The sequence below is a fragment of the Dermacentor variabilis genome, chromosome 6 (assembly GCF_050947875.1).
Source record: "Dermacentor variabilis isolate Ectoservices chromosome 6, ASM5094787v1, whole genome shotgun sequence".
Lineage (NCBI taxonomy): Eukaryota > Metazoa > Arthropoda > Arachnida > Ixodida > Ixodidae > Dermacentor > Dermacentor variabilis.
Window position 1 is genome coordinate 186,283,856 of NC_134573.1, and position 15,030 is coordinate 186,298,885.

General features: G+C 51.0%; 1 protein-coding gene across 1 annotated transcript in view; it reads left to right on the top strand.

Annotated features, from left to right (window-relative positions):
• LOC142585949 (uncharacterized) overlaps nucleotides 1–14,163 on the top strand; it is a 101,634-nt gene extending 87,471 nt beyond the window's left edge. Inside the window, exon 24 of the mRNA XM_075697079.1 lies at nucleotides 12,250–14,163. Coding sequence (XP_075553194.1) covers nucleotides 12,250–12,454 — 205 coding nt within the window. The 3' untranslated portion in view covers nucleotides 12,455–14,163. The remainder of the gene's footprint in view (nucleotides 1–12,249) is intronic.
• The last annotated feature ends 867 nt before the right edge of the window (nucleotides 14,164–15,030 follow it).

A 15,030-nucleotide genomic window follows, 5' to 3' on the forward strand; every position in this document is an offset into this window, starting at 1 on the left:
ACAATTTACAAGAAACAAACCCCTTTTTTATGTATTGATTAGATAAGAACATCTGTGTAACAAAAGGTTTCGCGTGTTGCAGGACGAAGTGTCACAAGATGTCGCTACCGGCCTTGTGACTGGCGTCTAACCCCCGAATGCAGAGATCTAACTTGGATCGGGCTTGGACTTGACTTGATGAAGTCGGCCCGAAGCAAGAGGCGGACTTCAAAACGCCCAAGTCGGCTTTCGCGTTTCATAGACACTCAAGCTGACTTGCTTCGTCAAGTCAAGACTGTGCTTCAATGCAAAAGCAGGTAGCTCGTCTGTGTTCGAGGTTAACAATAAATTTATTAGCGTAAGGCACGTTGTATTGCAAAAAAGTATGTATCTTTCCAAATTTCTACCAGGGCATAAATGCTGAAGTATAGTTTGCGTAAATTTATTCCATCTGGCTACGTCCGCCGCTGCGATGGGCAGTGTTGCTTGCGGAAAGCGCGCATTCCCGGCGGGTTTAAGTGGTCTTCAAGTTTCGGTGTTTTGGCGCGCTTTTTGAGTTGCAGGTTTCGCCATACTTTCAAGTCGCTGCTACACTTTTAGGCGACAGTGCATTTGAGCGCAAATCAATTTTATGGTCACATTTATTTTGGTGTTAGCTTATCTTTAACTCAGAGGTCTTGTTGCGTGTTTGTATAACTGGCCGTAGAGAAGCGAACGAAATGGTTGGTTCGTATGGTGGTCTTTGAACGGCTTTTGTTCTCGATTGCCGCAAGGCGTTCATGCGCCGTCTGGGCCGGCAACCGGATACAAGAGGCCGAGACGAGGCATACGGTCGGTTTCTGAGGGAGCTCGCGCGTCCCTTTTCGCCTATAGGCATTCCAGAAGGAAGGCGACGGCCCTTGTTCTACTCGGGCTACGTGACCCTTTGAATAAAAAGCCAACCTATTCGAACGCACTAGGCCGGAGTAACAAACAAGAAAAAAACTGCAACATGTGCTGCGAACGAAGAGTACCGAGCGCCGTAGAGTCCCCTGTGCGGACCCATATGGGTGACAACACCTGATAAAAAACAAAACAAATAAAATGACACGTGCAAACGATTTGTCTACTTCTCATGGAGGGCTCGTCGAGAACAACGAGAGGGAGAGTGTGGCACAGTCGTAGACATCGCAAATTGGCAGCGCGTGTCGTCTGCTCGGAAAGTGTCATCTGTTAGGAAAACAAGTTGTGGGGCTCGCGCGACGGCCGCGCGCCGCATTTGGTACGAAATTGCTGTTCTGTCAACAGGCTTTGACGCTGCAATGTTGCACTCACGTACGCTCTCCTCCCAAGAGAATGCACCGCAACGCAAGACGGCACCCCGTTTTACAGAAGACGAAAACAGCCTGCTGACGACACTCGTGAACGACTACAAGCATATTGTGAAATGCAAGAAAACTGATGTCGCATCGTTGACCAAGAAGAATCAGACATGGAAAGAAATAGCAAAACATTATAATGCCAACCACGGCATTACGCGGCGCGATCACCTGCAACTGAAAAAATGCTGGACCAACCTGAAGCAAAAGCGGATAGAGGAAGCTGGGAAAGAAAAGGGAAAGCGCCACAAAACTGGTAAGCCCACATGTTGTGCATGTCTGGCTTATTTTGGGCTACTTTTTATTATGTTAGTGCCCATGTTTCGTATTCGGTGGAGGAGTGCGTGACAGTTCCGAATGCTGAGCGTAAATAGGGTCCTGAGCGCTAATAACTGGTGATGGCACGTGTAGTCACAGGAGATGAGAGAATACACTCGCAATCAATCTTTCCGCGACTGAGGGAAGCGCACCAGCATCGGGCGCAGGTGCTTCGCGATGAGCAGAGTAACCTTTCCAACTGCGCGCCACACTGTTGACTGAGGAATGCGGACCGGACCTCCGGTGACTGATACGTGCCAGCGCCGTAGAACATCACAGCCATCAGCAACTGCAGCATGGGAGGCACACAGGCGGTCCTCTGTTGTCCCCGCTTACCCGGATAGGAAACATAGCGAGAAGTCGCACGGCGTTCTTCGTGAATCTGTAGCGACCGAGGAATTGTTCGTCGTCGTACAGCTCCATCGGATTCCCTCTGTCACGTAGGGTGGGTCGCGGAATTTTCGGCAAGGGCTGCGCCTCTGAAAATGCTGTATCCATGGCGTGGCAAGCAAACTCGAAAGCAGCTAACCTCCGCACGACGTCCGTTCGGGAGGCTACCATGTTGGAATAACACACGAAGTCAGTTTCAAGCTAGCCCGGGAGCAGACTTGAAACTTGAGCGGACTTCGACGCAGCCAAGTCGTTCGCAAGTCGTCCGCAAGATCAAGCACGATTTACGACGCGCGGCGAAGCTGTCTTGAGACTGCCAGAAGTCAAGTTAGATCTCTGCATTCGGGGGTAAGTTTGCCGTAGCCGGGCGCTTCTGTAAAAAATAATGGGCGTATGTACAAGCTAAAGCTTTCTAAAGTATTCGTCAAAATGAATATTTAGCGCTCAGCGCATAATTATTGCATTCTGCAAAGCCCCAATGTTAGCCGCTATCATAATTATCACATTACCGTACGCATCGAGCGGCACACGCAGCTAAAACGTCTTCGGTCATCGCGGTATGTTAGTACAGAACGGTAATACCGTACCGTATACCGCACTTATCGTATCGTAATACGGCACTGCTAAAACTCTTTAATAGCGATAGTCCTTCCGTCGGCGACTTGGACAACTCGGTTCGGGCCAGGCGTCAGAACTTTCTTGAGCCGACGGCGAAGAGCGGCACTCATAAATGACACATGCGCCCCGGTGTCAATCAACGCGCACACAGGAACATTGTCGACGAGAACGGCCAAAAGATTGTTGTTCGTGGGTAAGGTGAAGCGAGGATTTCGTGCCAATGTCGTCAATGTAGCTTCACCTCCAGAAGCTGCACTGTCTAGTTTTCCGGTCGGGGGTGCGGCGAGTAGGCCGGAGAAGGAGCACGGCGTGACGGGGGCGAGCGAGATTGGCGGCGGGAGGGAGAAGGCGAGCGGGAGTAGCGGGGTCGTGTCAAAGGTGTCGCAGGGTCAGATGATGGGGCGGGCACAGAAGGAGCGAAGAAAAGGGCGCGCTAGAAGGGCGAGGGTGGTAATCAGGGGAATGGCGCGTGGGAGAACTCCAGTGGCTGCGGCAGTGGCGAGCGACATGTCCAATGCGTCGGCAGTTAAAACAGATCGGCTTGTCCACGGTTCGCCATTCGGAGGGTTTGCGCTGTCCATAAAAGGAGTAAGAAAAGCGGGGTGGGGACGTGCGTGGAGAAAGAGGTTCCGAGCGTACGGAACGAATGGATTGCAGGCCGACGTTGGACAACTCTTGACGGACGACGGCCTGGATCAAGGAGATTGTCACCGGAGAATGATCAGGTAACGGGAATGAAGGGGCCGCCGGTTGTGCCGCTTCGACCTCACGACGAATGAGGTGGGTCAAGTTGTCACATCGCGACGGCTGGTGGAAGAGGTCGTCACAGGATGACGTAGCAGCTGTGTTGGGGAGTCGCGTGATGTGCTGGGTTACCCGGCGGCTTTTAGCATGGTCGAGACGGCGGCGCTCCTTGAGAATGGTATCGATGCTGGTGACGTTCGTAAACACCAGTAAATTGAAGGCGTCGTCAGCAATGGCTTTGAGGATGTGATTAACCTTATCGTCCTCAGACATGTTCGGGTCAGCCTTGGCACAAAAGGCCAAGACGTCGAGAATGTACGGCACGCAGGACTCGGTCGACGTCTGTACACGTGTGGTGTTGCGTTTCGCCTGCGACACGTGGTTTTGCCGGCGCGACTGCGGCGGGGCGGCAGACATTTTGGCCCGATCGTCGTCGCCGCAACACTCATCGGCAGGTGTTTCCAGGCGCGACTGCGGCGATGCGACCGCAAAGGATCACCCTCTCATTCCAGTCATTGTGCCCGAAACAGGCGATGCCAAAGCAGGGATCACCCTCGCATTCCAGTCATTGTGCCCGAAACAGGCGATGCCAAAGCAGGGATCATCCTCTCATTCCAGTCATTGTGCCCGAAACAGGCGATGCCAAAGCAGGGATCATCCTCTCATTCCAGTCATTGTGCCCGAAACAGGCGATGCCAAAGCAGGGATCATCCTCTCATTACAGTCATTGTGCCCGACCGGCAGCGCTACAACAGGGTGCTACGAGATCGTGCTCGACAGGGTGCTACGAGATCGTGCTCGACATGGTGCTACGGCAGCGCTTCGACAGTGTGCGTCACCATTAGCCCATTGTACATTCACGTGCTCGTCTTTTGAGGGGTTCCTTCTTGCCCTCAACTGCGAGAGTATAAAAACAGCTGCCCCCGGACGCCAAAAGGAGGGCTCCGATTTCTTCTGTTGAGTGAAGTGCTCTCCCGTCTCTCTACTTCGGTCAACCTGACCGCCAACTCTTTGCGATGTTAAAATAAACAAGTTGTTTCGTTGTTACCAGTCGACTCATGCTTTGCCGGGACCTTCGGATGCTTCCAGTTGTACCCCAGGCCGCCAGGCCAACGCTACCCTTGGGGCTTGCGACCCAGGTACAACCACGGGCGTCAGCGCCGAGTTCCCAACAGATCGTACCAGCGGTGCGATCCCAAACATCTGGTTGGCAGCGGTGAGATCGCCTCCGACTTCAAACAACTGTCTGCCAGCGGAGAGATCGCGACAACGGAGGCCAGCAGCGAAGAGATGCAGTTGACTGTATGCTGAGCAGCTCAACGACGATCCGGGAGCAGTGCAACGAGCCCTGTGTGACGACTGGTTGCCTGCAGCGGAACGACTGCGCGGAATTCCTGCCTGCGAGGTTTGGTGAGTGCGGGACTTTCTTCTTCTGAGCTTTGCCAGGCTTTTGTTAGTGTCAGAAACAGAGCTGGTAATTGTGGTTGTCGTTGCTGCCGGGTTAGTTGCGGCAAGACAATAGTAAGCAGTAGAGAAAGCAGCATTCAGAGCGGCCATGGATTTGAAGTCGTTGCGCAAACCGAAATTGTTGGAGCTTGCAAGAGAGTTGGGTCTGGATGTCTCAGACAAACTAAGAAAACCTGAACTGCTAAAGGCTATTCTTGAGTTAGAGGCTGAGGATGACGAGCTGTCGGAATGCCTTGAGACTATTGAGGAGAGGTCAAAAAGACAGGAGCGCGAACTTAAAGAGCAAAAAGAGAAACAGGAGCGCGAACTTAAAGAACAGAAAGAGCGAGAGCAACAAGAGCGTGACCGTCAACACGCTTTGGAAATGAAGCGTCTTGAGGTAGAGATGGAACGCGCTCGTAATGGAAGTCAGGCACACGGTGCAGGAGAACGCGTATTGTTCAAAATGACTGACCTGATGCGGCCGTTTAAGCTTGGAGAGGACATTGGTTTGTTCCTGGTTAACTTTGAGCGAACGTGCGAGAAGCAGGGGTTCTCTCGGGAAACGTGGCCACAGCGCTTGCTCACTTTGTTACCCGGCGAGGCGGCCGACGTAGTCGCTCGCTTGGATAGAGAGGAAGCAGAGGATTTCGACAAAGTAAAATCGAGTCTGCTAAAAAAGTACCGGCTGTCTGCGGAGGCGTTCCGTCGGAAGTTTCGGGAAAATGAGAAAGACAGAAGTGAGTCATATACAGAGTTTGCGTATAGGCTTATGTCGAACATGCAGGAGTGGCTCAAAGAAGAGAAAGCGTTTGGTGACCACGATAAAGTTCTGCAGTGTTTCGGGCTAGAACAGTTTTATAGTCGGTTACCGGAGAACGTGCGATACTGGGTCTTGGATAGGCCAGACGTTTGTACGGTGGCTAAAGCCGCTGAGCTAGCCGAGGAGTTTGTGACGCGTCGGGCTCGCGGAGCTAAGGATGGTCAAAAGGGTGAATTTGGCTCGAAGTTTGAGAGGCCGAAGTTCACACCCATGAGAGCAAAGGGGAACACGCGTAGTGAGGATGCAAGTGAAAGCAGTCCGACCAAACGTAAAGAGACGGCGGCAGCCGAAGCCGAACGCAGAAAGCGGTTCGAGATGAGGCGAGCGGGCGTTTGTTATACGTGCCAGAAGCCGGGTCACTTTTCGGCGCAGTGTCCGGAAACAACACCAAAAGTTGTGTTTTTTTCAATAGGCAGCACTGACGAGAACATGAAGCTTCTCGAGCCTTACATGCGAGACCTCCTCGTGAACGGGAAAGAGTGCCGAGTGCTTCGCGATTCCGCAGCAACGATGGATGTAGTTCACCCGTCTTACGTAGAACCCCATATGTTCACGGGCGAGTGCGCGTGGATCAAGCAAGCCGTGGAAGCTCATAGCGTGTGTCTGCCAGTAGCAAAGGTGCTTATTGAAGGACCTTTCGGAGCGCTTGAGACGGAGGCGGCAGTGTCATCTATGCTGCCACCCCAGTACCCGTACCTATTTTCAAACAGGTCCGATCACCTCCTGCGCGAGAAGGGGCTTTTGTTTGGTGAAGCTAGTGTTCAGGCCTTAACCAGGTCGAAGGTTCGGGAGCTCGCTGCAAAGGCGGTAGTTGCGGGGCCGACGTTATCAAACAACGAAAAAGGGTCAGTGGCGCAGCAAGCTGATATTCAGAGCACGCCCGAACTGAATAAACTTGAGTCCGTAACGTTAAAGGCACCAGATACCGGAGAGGAAAATCCCGATGCGGGAAAGTTAGAAGAGCTATCTACTGATTTGCTCATCGCGCCTACGTCAGACGGACTTGATAGGTTGCTAAAAGTCAGCCGGTCGGCTTTGATAGCCGAGCAAAAAAAGGATGGCAGCCTGGAAAACGTGCGCTGCAATGTCAAAGAAGGTATCGCCAGGAAAACGGCGCGTTTTGTGGAAAGGGGTGGAGTCCTCTACCGGAAGTATCTAGACCGCAGAGGAGTGGAGTTCGATCAGCTGGTCGTGCCTCAATGCTATCGTCAGGATCTGTTGCGCTGGTCGCATGGGGGTTCGTGGTCCGGACACCTAGGAGTTAAGAAAACTAAGGACCGTCTCTTGCAAGAGTACTATTGGCCAGGGTGTTTTCGGGACGCAGACCATTTCGTGAGGACATGTGACACTTGTCAGCGGGTGGGCAAACCAGGGGACAAATCGAGGGCGCCGTTGAAATTGGTACCTATCATTACGGAGCCTTTTAGACGGCTCGTTATTGATACTGTGGGACCTCTGCCGGTAACAGCCACGGGGTACAGACACATTTTGACTGTGATCTGCCCAGCGACAAAGTTCCCTGAAGCAGTGCCGCTTAAAGAACTCAGCTCAGTTGAGATAGTTAATGCACTACTGTCCATATTTGCGCGAGTTGGTTTTCCTGCAGAAATTCAATCAGATCAGGGCACAGTGTTTACTAGCGCTTTGACGACAACTTTTCTCGAAAGGTGTGGGGTAAAGCTGCTACACAGCTCAGTGTACCACCCACAGTCGAATTCCGTTGAGAAGCTCCACTCCGTCATGAAGCGCGTGTTGAGAGCCTTGTGTTTTGAACATCAAACTGACTGGGAGCTGTGTCTGCCTGGGGTGATGTTTGCTTTAAGGACCGCGCCGCATGCGGCTACGGGGTTTTCGCCAGCTGAACTGGTGTACGGTCGCTCGCTTCGATCTCCGCTTCGCATGCTTCGAGAATCGTGGGAAGGTAGGGGCGACGACCCAGTCGTGGTGGAGTACGTGCTTAAGCTCCTCGAACGCTTAAGAAGGGCACAGGAGTTGTCAGGTGAAGCAATGACAAAGGCCCAGCAGAGGGCCAAGGTTTATTATGATCGGACAGCCAGGGCCCGTCGTTTTGAGGTTGGCGATGAGGTCATGATATTGCGCACATCGCTAAACAACAAACTAGACGTGCAGTGGGAGGGCCCAGCACGAATTGTTCAGAAACTGTCGGACGTTAACTACGTGGTAAGTCTGCCAGGAAAGCGGAAAGCACAGCAAGTTTACCACTGTAATCTGCTCAAACCTTATAGACAAAGGGAAGCAGTGGTGTGCATGATGGTAAACGTTCCTGAAGAGCTTCCGGTCGAGCTTCCGGGACTAGGCTCAGTGACGAACAGGGAAGACACCGGTCAAGTCATTAGTGACCTTATCAGTAAAGCGCCGCTGTCGCCCGAGCAGAAAACCGAACTACACCAGCTATTACAAGAGTTTCAAGGTCTGTTCTCTGAGAGGCCTGGTAGGACTTCTGTACTTACTCATGATATAGAACTTACCTCCACAGAGCCAGTACGATCCAAGGCGTATCGGGTGTCACCCCGCCAGAACGATATTATGGAGGCTGAGGTAAAGAAAATGCTACAGCTCGGTGTTATTGAGGCAGGTGAGAGTGATTATACCTCCCCTTTGATTTTAGTTGAGGTACCGGGCAAGGAACCTCGTCCTTGCGTCGACTACCGCAGGCTTAATTCCATCACTAAGGATCAAATTTATCCGATCCCTAACATCGAGGAGCGCCTTGAGAAAGTTAGTAGCGCTCAGTTTATTTCCACCCTAGATCTTGTCAGGGGTTATTGGCAGGTTCCACTTACAGAAGAGGCTAGTAGGTATGCGGCGTTCATTTCACCAATGGGAACATTCCGTCCTAAAGTGTTGAGTTTTGGTTTGAAGAACGCGCCATACTGTTTTTCAAGCCTCATGGATAAAGTGTTGCGGGGACAGCAAGAATTCGCTTTACCGTATCTAGACGACGTAGCGATATTCTCCGCATCCTGGTCTGAGCATATGACACACTTGCGGGCAGTGCTAACCCGCCTGCGCGAAGCGGGCTTGACAGTCAAGGCTCCTAAGTGCCAGTTAGCACAGGCCGAGGTTGTCTACCTCGGTCACGTGATTGGTCAGGGTCGTCGCCGCCCCTCTGAAATAAAAGTGGCCGCTGTGCGAGACTTTCCGCAACCGCGCACCAAGACCGATATTCGGTCGTTCTTGGGTGTCGCCGGCTACTATCAGAGGTACATCCCTAGGTACTCTGATATCGCGGCTCCCCTGACGGATGCTCTAAGAAAAACAGAGCCTCAAACAGTCGTCTGGGACGAGACAAAGGAAAGAGCTTTTAGCGCCCTAAAGAGTGCCCTAACAAACCAGCCTGTGCTACGATCGCCAGACTATACAAAAGGGTTCATTGTTCAGTGCGATGCTAGTGAGCGAGGCATGGGCGTTGTACTGTGCCAACGGGAAAAGGGAGAAGTAGAACACCCCGTCCTGTATGCTAGTCGTAAGCTGACCAGTCGTGAGCAGGCGTATAGCGCCACCGAGAAAGAGTGTGCGTGTCTCGTGTGGGCCGTTCAGAAATTGTCATGCTATCTAGCCGGCTCGAGGTTTATCATTGAGACGGATCACTGCCCTCTCCAATGGCTGCAGACCATCTCTCCCAAAAATGGCCGCCTCCTGCGCTGGAGCCTCGCTTTACAACAATATTCCTTTGAGGTGCGTTACAAAAAGGGGAGTCTCAACGGTAACGCCGATGGCTTAAGTCGAAGCCCCTAACGTAGGAATCAGCCTCAAAATTGTTTGTTACTGATGTTTTTCTTCCTGAGGCAGGATTTTTTTTTTTACATATTGCTTTTGTTTAGTGTTTCAAAGTGATGATATGCTTTCTAGTGCAATTTTTCAATTTGTGGACGCGTTCTGAGTGATGCTAGACTACTGTAAGGAACTAGGCAGTGGTATAAAAAGGGGAAAGAGCCTGGCAGGGCTTAGTGAGGGTTGTGCCGTGCTTGCTGACTGAGCGGTTGAGTTTCAGCGTAGTTCTAACGCTTGCCGGGAACGAGAACAAAAATGTGAACTCTCCCGAAGTCACTTTGCAGTGTCCCGTGCGAACCTGAACGAGAGAACGAGGCCTTCTCTGTGCGCTGCGCTCAAGAAACGTCGAGGGACGCCCGACTTCGGTTATGAGCATCATCGAGCGACATCCCTCCGGCCAGCGGATGCAGTCCCCTGTCCATCGGGATCTCCTTCCCCCGGCGGGGCGGTCTGTTGCGTTTCGCCTGCGACACGTGGTTTTGCCGGCGCGACTGCGGCGGGGCGGCAGACATTTTGGCCCGATCGTCGTCGCCGCAACACTCATCGGCAGGTGTTTCCAGGCGCGACTGCGGCGATGCGACCGCAAAGGATCACCCTCTCATTCCAGTCATTGTGCCCGAAACAGGCGATGCCAAAGCAGGGATCACCCTCGCATTCCAGTCATTGTGCCCGAAACAGGCGATGCCAAAGCAGGGATCATCCTCTCATTCCAGTCATTGTGCCCGAAACAGGCGATGCCAAAGCAGGGATCATCCTCTCATTCCAGTCATTGTGCCCGAAACAAGCGATGCCAAAGCAGGGATCATCCTCTCATTACAGTCATTGTGCCCGACCGGCAGCGCTACAACAGGGTGCTACGAGATCGTGCTCGACAGGGTGCTACGAGATCGTGCTCGACATGGTGCTACGGCAGCGCTTCGACAGTGTGCGTCACCATTAGCCCATTGTACATTCACGTGCTCGTCTTTTGAGGGGTTCCTTCTTGCCCTCAACTGCGAGAGTATAAAAACAGCTGCCCCCGGACGCCAAAAGGAGGGCTCCGATTTCTTCTGTTGAGTGAAGTGCTCTCCCGTCTCTCTACTTCGGTCAACCTGACCGCCAACTCTTTGCGATGTTAAAATAAACAAGTTGTTTCGTTGTTACCAGTCGACTCATGCTTTGCCGGGACCTTCGGATGCTTCCAGTTGTACCCCAGGCCGCCAGGCCAACGCTACCCTTGGGGCTTGCGACCCAGGTACAACCACGGGCGTCAGCGCCGAGTTCCCAACAGATCGTACCAGCGGTGCGATCCCAAACAGTGGCAAGTGCTTTCTTGGCATTGACTTGTCGACCAAACGGATTGCCAAAAAGGTCGCGGAGTGTCTTTGAAGAGATCCCAGCTTGAGATCCCCTCTTCGTGAGTCTGGAACCACGCCAGTGGAGCTCCATCGAGGTAGAAAAGAACGTTGGCAAGCATAATTGTCGGATCCAACCTATGACTGGTGCTGACACGTTCGTATAAGCGGAGCCAGTAGTCAACATCAGGACTGCCGACTCAGTTGAAAACACCAGGATCCCCAGGTGGGGAAACGGCGACGTAGGTCGGTGTTGCAGGCGGAGACGCTTGCGTAGATGAAGTGCCGCCAGCAGGAGCCGAAGGTGCATTGTAGCCGTTGCGACCGCTGCGAAGATCCATGACGGGTGCGGGGAACGTCAACCTCCACCGAATTAATGTTACGTGTAGCTGAAGCCGAATGCTACCTACAATTTATTTACACGGAAGCTAACGGAGGCCAAAATGGCGACGCTATATCAAACCGGCACACACGTCGTCTTCGTCCTCCTCAGTGCAGGCACACTGTGGCGGCTGTTCCGTAGCAATATAAATACCTTGTTATATGGTTAAACGAAGGCGATAGATGTATGCAAACACAGGAAAGAACAATCTCAGGAAAGGGGAGGAGAAATGCGGCCAGGATGAAACACAAAGCGCTGTGGGGATACAATAGGTACGAGGTGCTGCGGGGTATGCCGGAAGGTGTAATGGTTCGAGGACTTACATTTGGAAATACCGTTGTTTGCTTGAAATCACGGCTACTATCAGGACTCGATGACAACCAAAGGTCAGAGGGACACCTCGCATTGGGCGCTCACAGGAAGACTACAAATGAAGCAAGGCCGGATGATACGGGCTGGACAAGCTTTGAAATGAGAGAAGCTTAGGTCACAGTAAAATTGATTATCAAGAGCGACTGAGGAATATGGAAGAAAGTAAGTGGGCTGGGAGAGTGTAAAGGTATTTGTACAGGAAAAACATTGATTCACAGTGGGGGAAAAGATGTAGGAAACTTAGCAGCAAGTATGCGACCTGTATGGTGAGCAATCTGCTATGAGTAACTACTTCAGAGGAAAAAAGGAATTCAGGAAAGAAACAATTTATGATAACTCAGAGAAAAGCTCATTACTTTCCGAAGCGAGATAAGGATGCCTTAGAACACGCGCTTATAAAGCGATTATATAAAGCGACAAATCGCTTATAAAGCATAACACTGAAAACGGTGTTATGGAACACCAAAACCACAGTCGATACGATATTTCTTTGTTTCGTTTTTAAACACTGCAGTGCAGCACCATAGCCGCTAAATCATCGCGAGGTATGTATATACCAAGTCACGTAACACCTCATACTGGAGTAGGAATGTGCTGTAAATGTTTATTTTCGTGAAGTGCGGTGAAACAGTAATGATGCCAACAACATAGATTTACACTAACGGGCTGCTGCATTCTTCGCGCGTGCAGGGCCCACGGCGTCGAGGTGGCAACCAGGGAGCACTTCTTTTTGCGGAATACCGGCTTCAACGAGGCCATGGTGTCCATCGTGCGGCCGTTGCAGGGACCGCAGGACATTCAGCTGGAACTGCGAACCAGCATCTACCACAACGGCCTGTACAGTGGCAGTGCGCTCGCAAGAATCTTCATCTACGTGACTGAGCATGAATTCTAAGGCTGAACTCGTTTCTCTAAATGACGTGTGGCGAAACGCGTCGTTCTGCACCATGCTTTTTTCTCACGCCACTATCCGACTATTACGCATTGCATGCAGACATATTGATGTGCTCAAATTCAGCCGTCGTCAAGTACTAAAGCAGCCGCATTTGTTCATTCCCGTTCATCTTCAGCAATTAAACAGAGCATTTGTTCACGAAATACTGAACAGTACATACTAAGGACAGCGAAAGGAAATTTCAACGACGATTCCGATACTCCCTAATGCGAAATTTGAGCGTAGCTCTATAGATGTTTTCATTTTGCGATATATTGGCTGGTGCGGGCAATCTGTCTCGTCCGGCACGTTGTAAATAGAGTGAAGTGCGGCGCGACTGCCTCGCTAATTTGGAGATCGCGAGAGGCAGCGCGTGGGTGACGCGTGGGCGCGATTCACAGCAGCCGTCGCCGACAGACATCCCGAACGGCGCGCGCTACTCTATAGTGCCTTCTCGTAGTCATTCGCCCCGCACTAGGCTTTTCTTCTGACGCTTTCGTTATACCCTCCTCCGCTTTCCGCCTCATGGTGTCGCTGCACTATCCTCTCCGCTTTCCTCCTCGCGTCTTTCGTCTGCCGCTGCGCTCTGCGTTCGCCTTCGTCTTTCGCTGTGCTCGTCCGCTCGGTTACGCTGAGCTACGACGCCGAGAGACGCCGATGCTCGCCGGAGGAAGGGACGCCTAGGAGCTCCGCTCTAAAACTGCGCCGACTAGTGTATTCAGGAAAACAAGACTCGCAACTTATTTGCGAATAAATTAGTTGCGAATAAACACATGCTGAGTATTCTTTCACTGAACACTGTGGCTTACGTAGTTCAGTTTTCTGTGAAGCTGTGCCAACTCTTCCATTTAGCGATTTACCGGATGCAGTCTCCTTTGTTGTTGTGGCTCTCAACCCCACCCGCTCTGCTGTTCGCTAAGGAATATTCCGCATAGGCCGCGCCAGCTGGGCGTTCTTCGCGATACTGCCCATAAACAGCCGGATTGTGTTCACTTGTCATAGCTAGGGACAAGTAAACTGTACTATTAGTTTTACTCTACCTCTACGTTTGTGTATTGTATGAGCCTATTTGTTATATTTCTTTGTATTATGCAACCCTTGCTTGGTCTATGGATTGCAGTATGTTTTAAATAAATAAATGAATAAAATGAAACGCTTTCTTGCTTCTTGGGCACGCACCCAGGGATCTTATACTACCGCTTTTTTGAACTATTCAGATGCACACCCCGTGTTCACTGCTGTGGCGCTGGTCGGAGGGTTCTTCTTGAAGGGCAGTTTGATCCTCTCCCATGAGTCCTCGTGGCAGGCACTATGCGCAGAAGTACTTAGCGCCATCCTCCGCCTTATGTCCAGCTTTGTAAATAATTCATTAAAAAATTTTCAGCTAGGTATACCATCCGCTCTCTCGACCAGCTATGTACACTCTTTAGGAGCAGCGTAGTGCAACGTGGGAGTTTGATGCGACTAGCTTCCAGAACGGACGTGGATGGCGGTCGCAGGAACAAGTTAATGAAACCGTTATTAGACAACGCAAATAAGTGTTAAGTCGCACTTGGAGTTATTTAATTCTCTTGACTACACTGACCACCCATATTGTTTGTATACGTTGTCTGAAATGAACCTTTGTCTTTAAAGATGAAATTTTTTGCAATAAAGTTTTATAAACATTATATTCCATCTTATATGTCCTCACACTGAACTTCAGTGTGAGGACATGCTAGCTCAGAAGCTCCTAAACTGTGTCCAAAAAAAATGAAGTATTCTCATTCGTTTTTCGCTCTCGGTGCAAACAGCCTTTTATGAGCAGGCTAGGCGTATTGAACTGAAGGAAAAGGCATCAGCGACATGCCGGAACAATCTTCTCGCTCATGAAAGCCATCAGCAGCGTCTTGCACGACGCAGTTTTGGATTCCTTTCACAACGTGATGACCGGCGGCAGCAGGCTCGGGTACTTCGGCGTGCAGTTTTCATATATACACGGTCACTGTGTGCGGTGTTGTTCTACTAGCGCTTGGTCCGCCTCTTGTAACCTGCCTTCACTAATGGCAGACATTGATTGGGTTCCTTCCGTTACGAAGCCTCTTGTTACCCACCGTTCAGTTTACGATGTCAAACTCCATAATTTCTGGTGTGGCAGTGGACTTTTCAGATTCTGGGCCGCACGTGCGTGAAAGCATGAAATAACGTGTTTCTTGCATATTCAAGCACAGACTTCTTAAAGTCACTAATCAAGATGGCTTTTTATCTGTGCTCTCCTCCTATCATGTAAAGATGTTGAGTAAACTTAAATGAACTGCATTCTGCACCTGGCACCTGCATATTCAAAATGACTGAGACTAGGTTTATGCTCATATCCATATGCTGCTGCGCATTTAATATTTTCCATTGACTGTTGCGGTGTTTCCTTACATGACCCATTATTGGTTTCTGGTTGTGTCATTTTTGTTTTTTGTTTTATATCCTTGTCGACAAACATCCTGACATTAAGGTGAAAGTCTAGCGCAGACCTGTGCTGCATACTTTCGTAATTAAGTGGG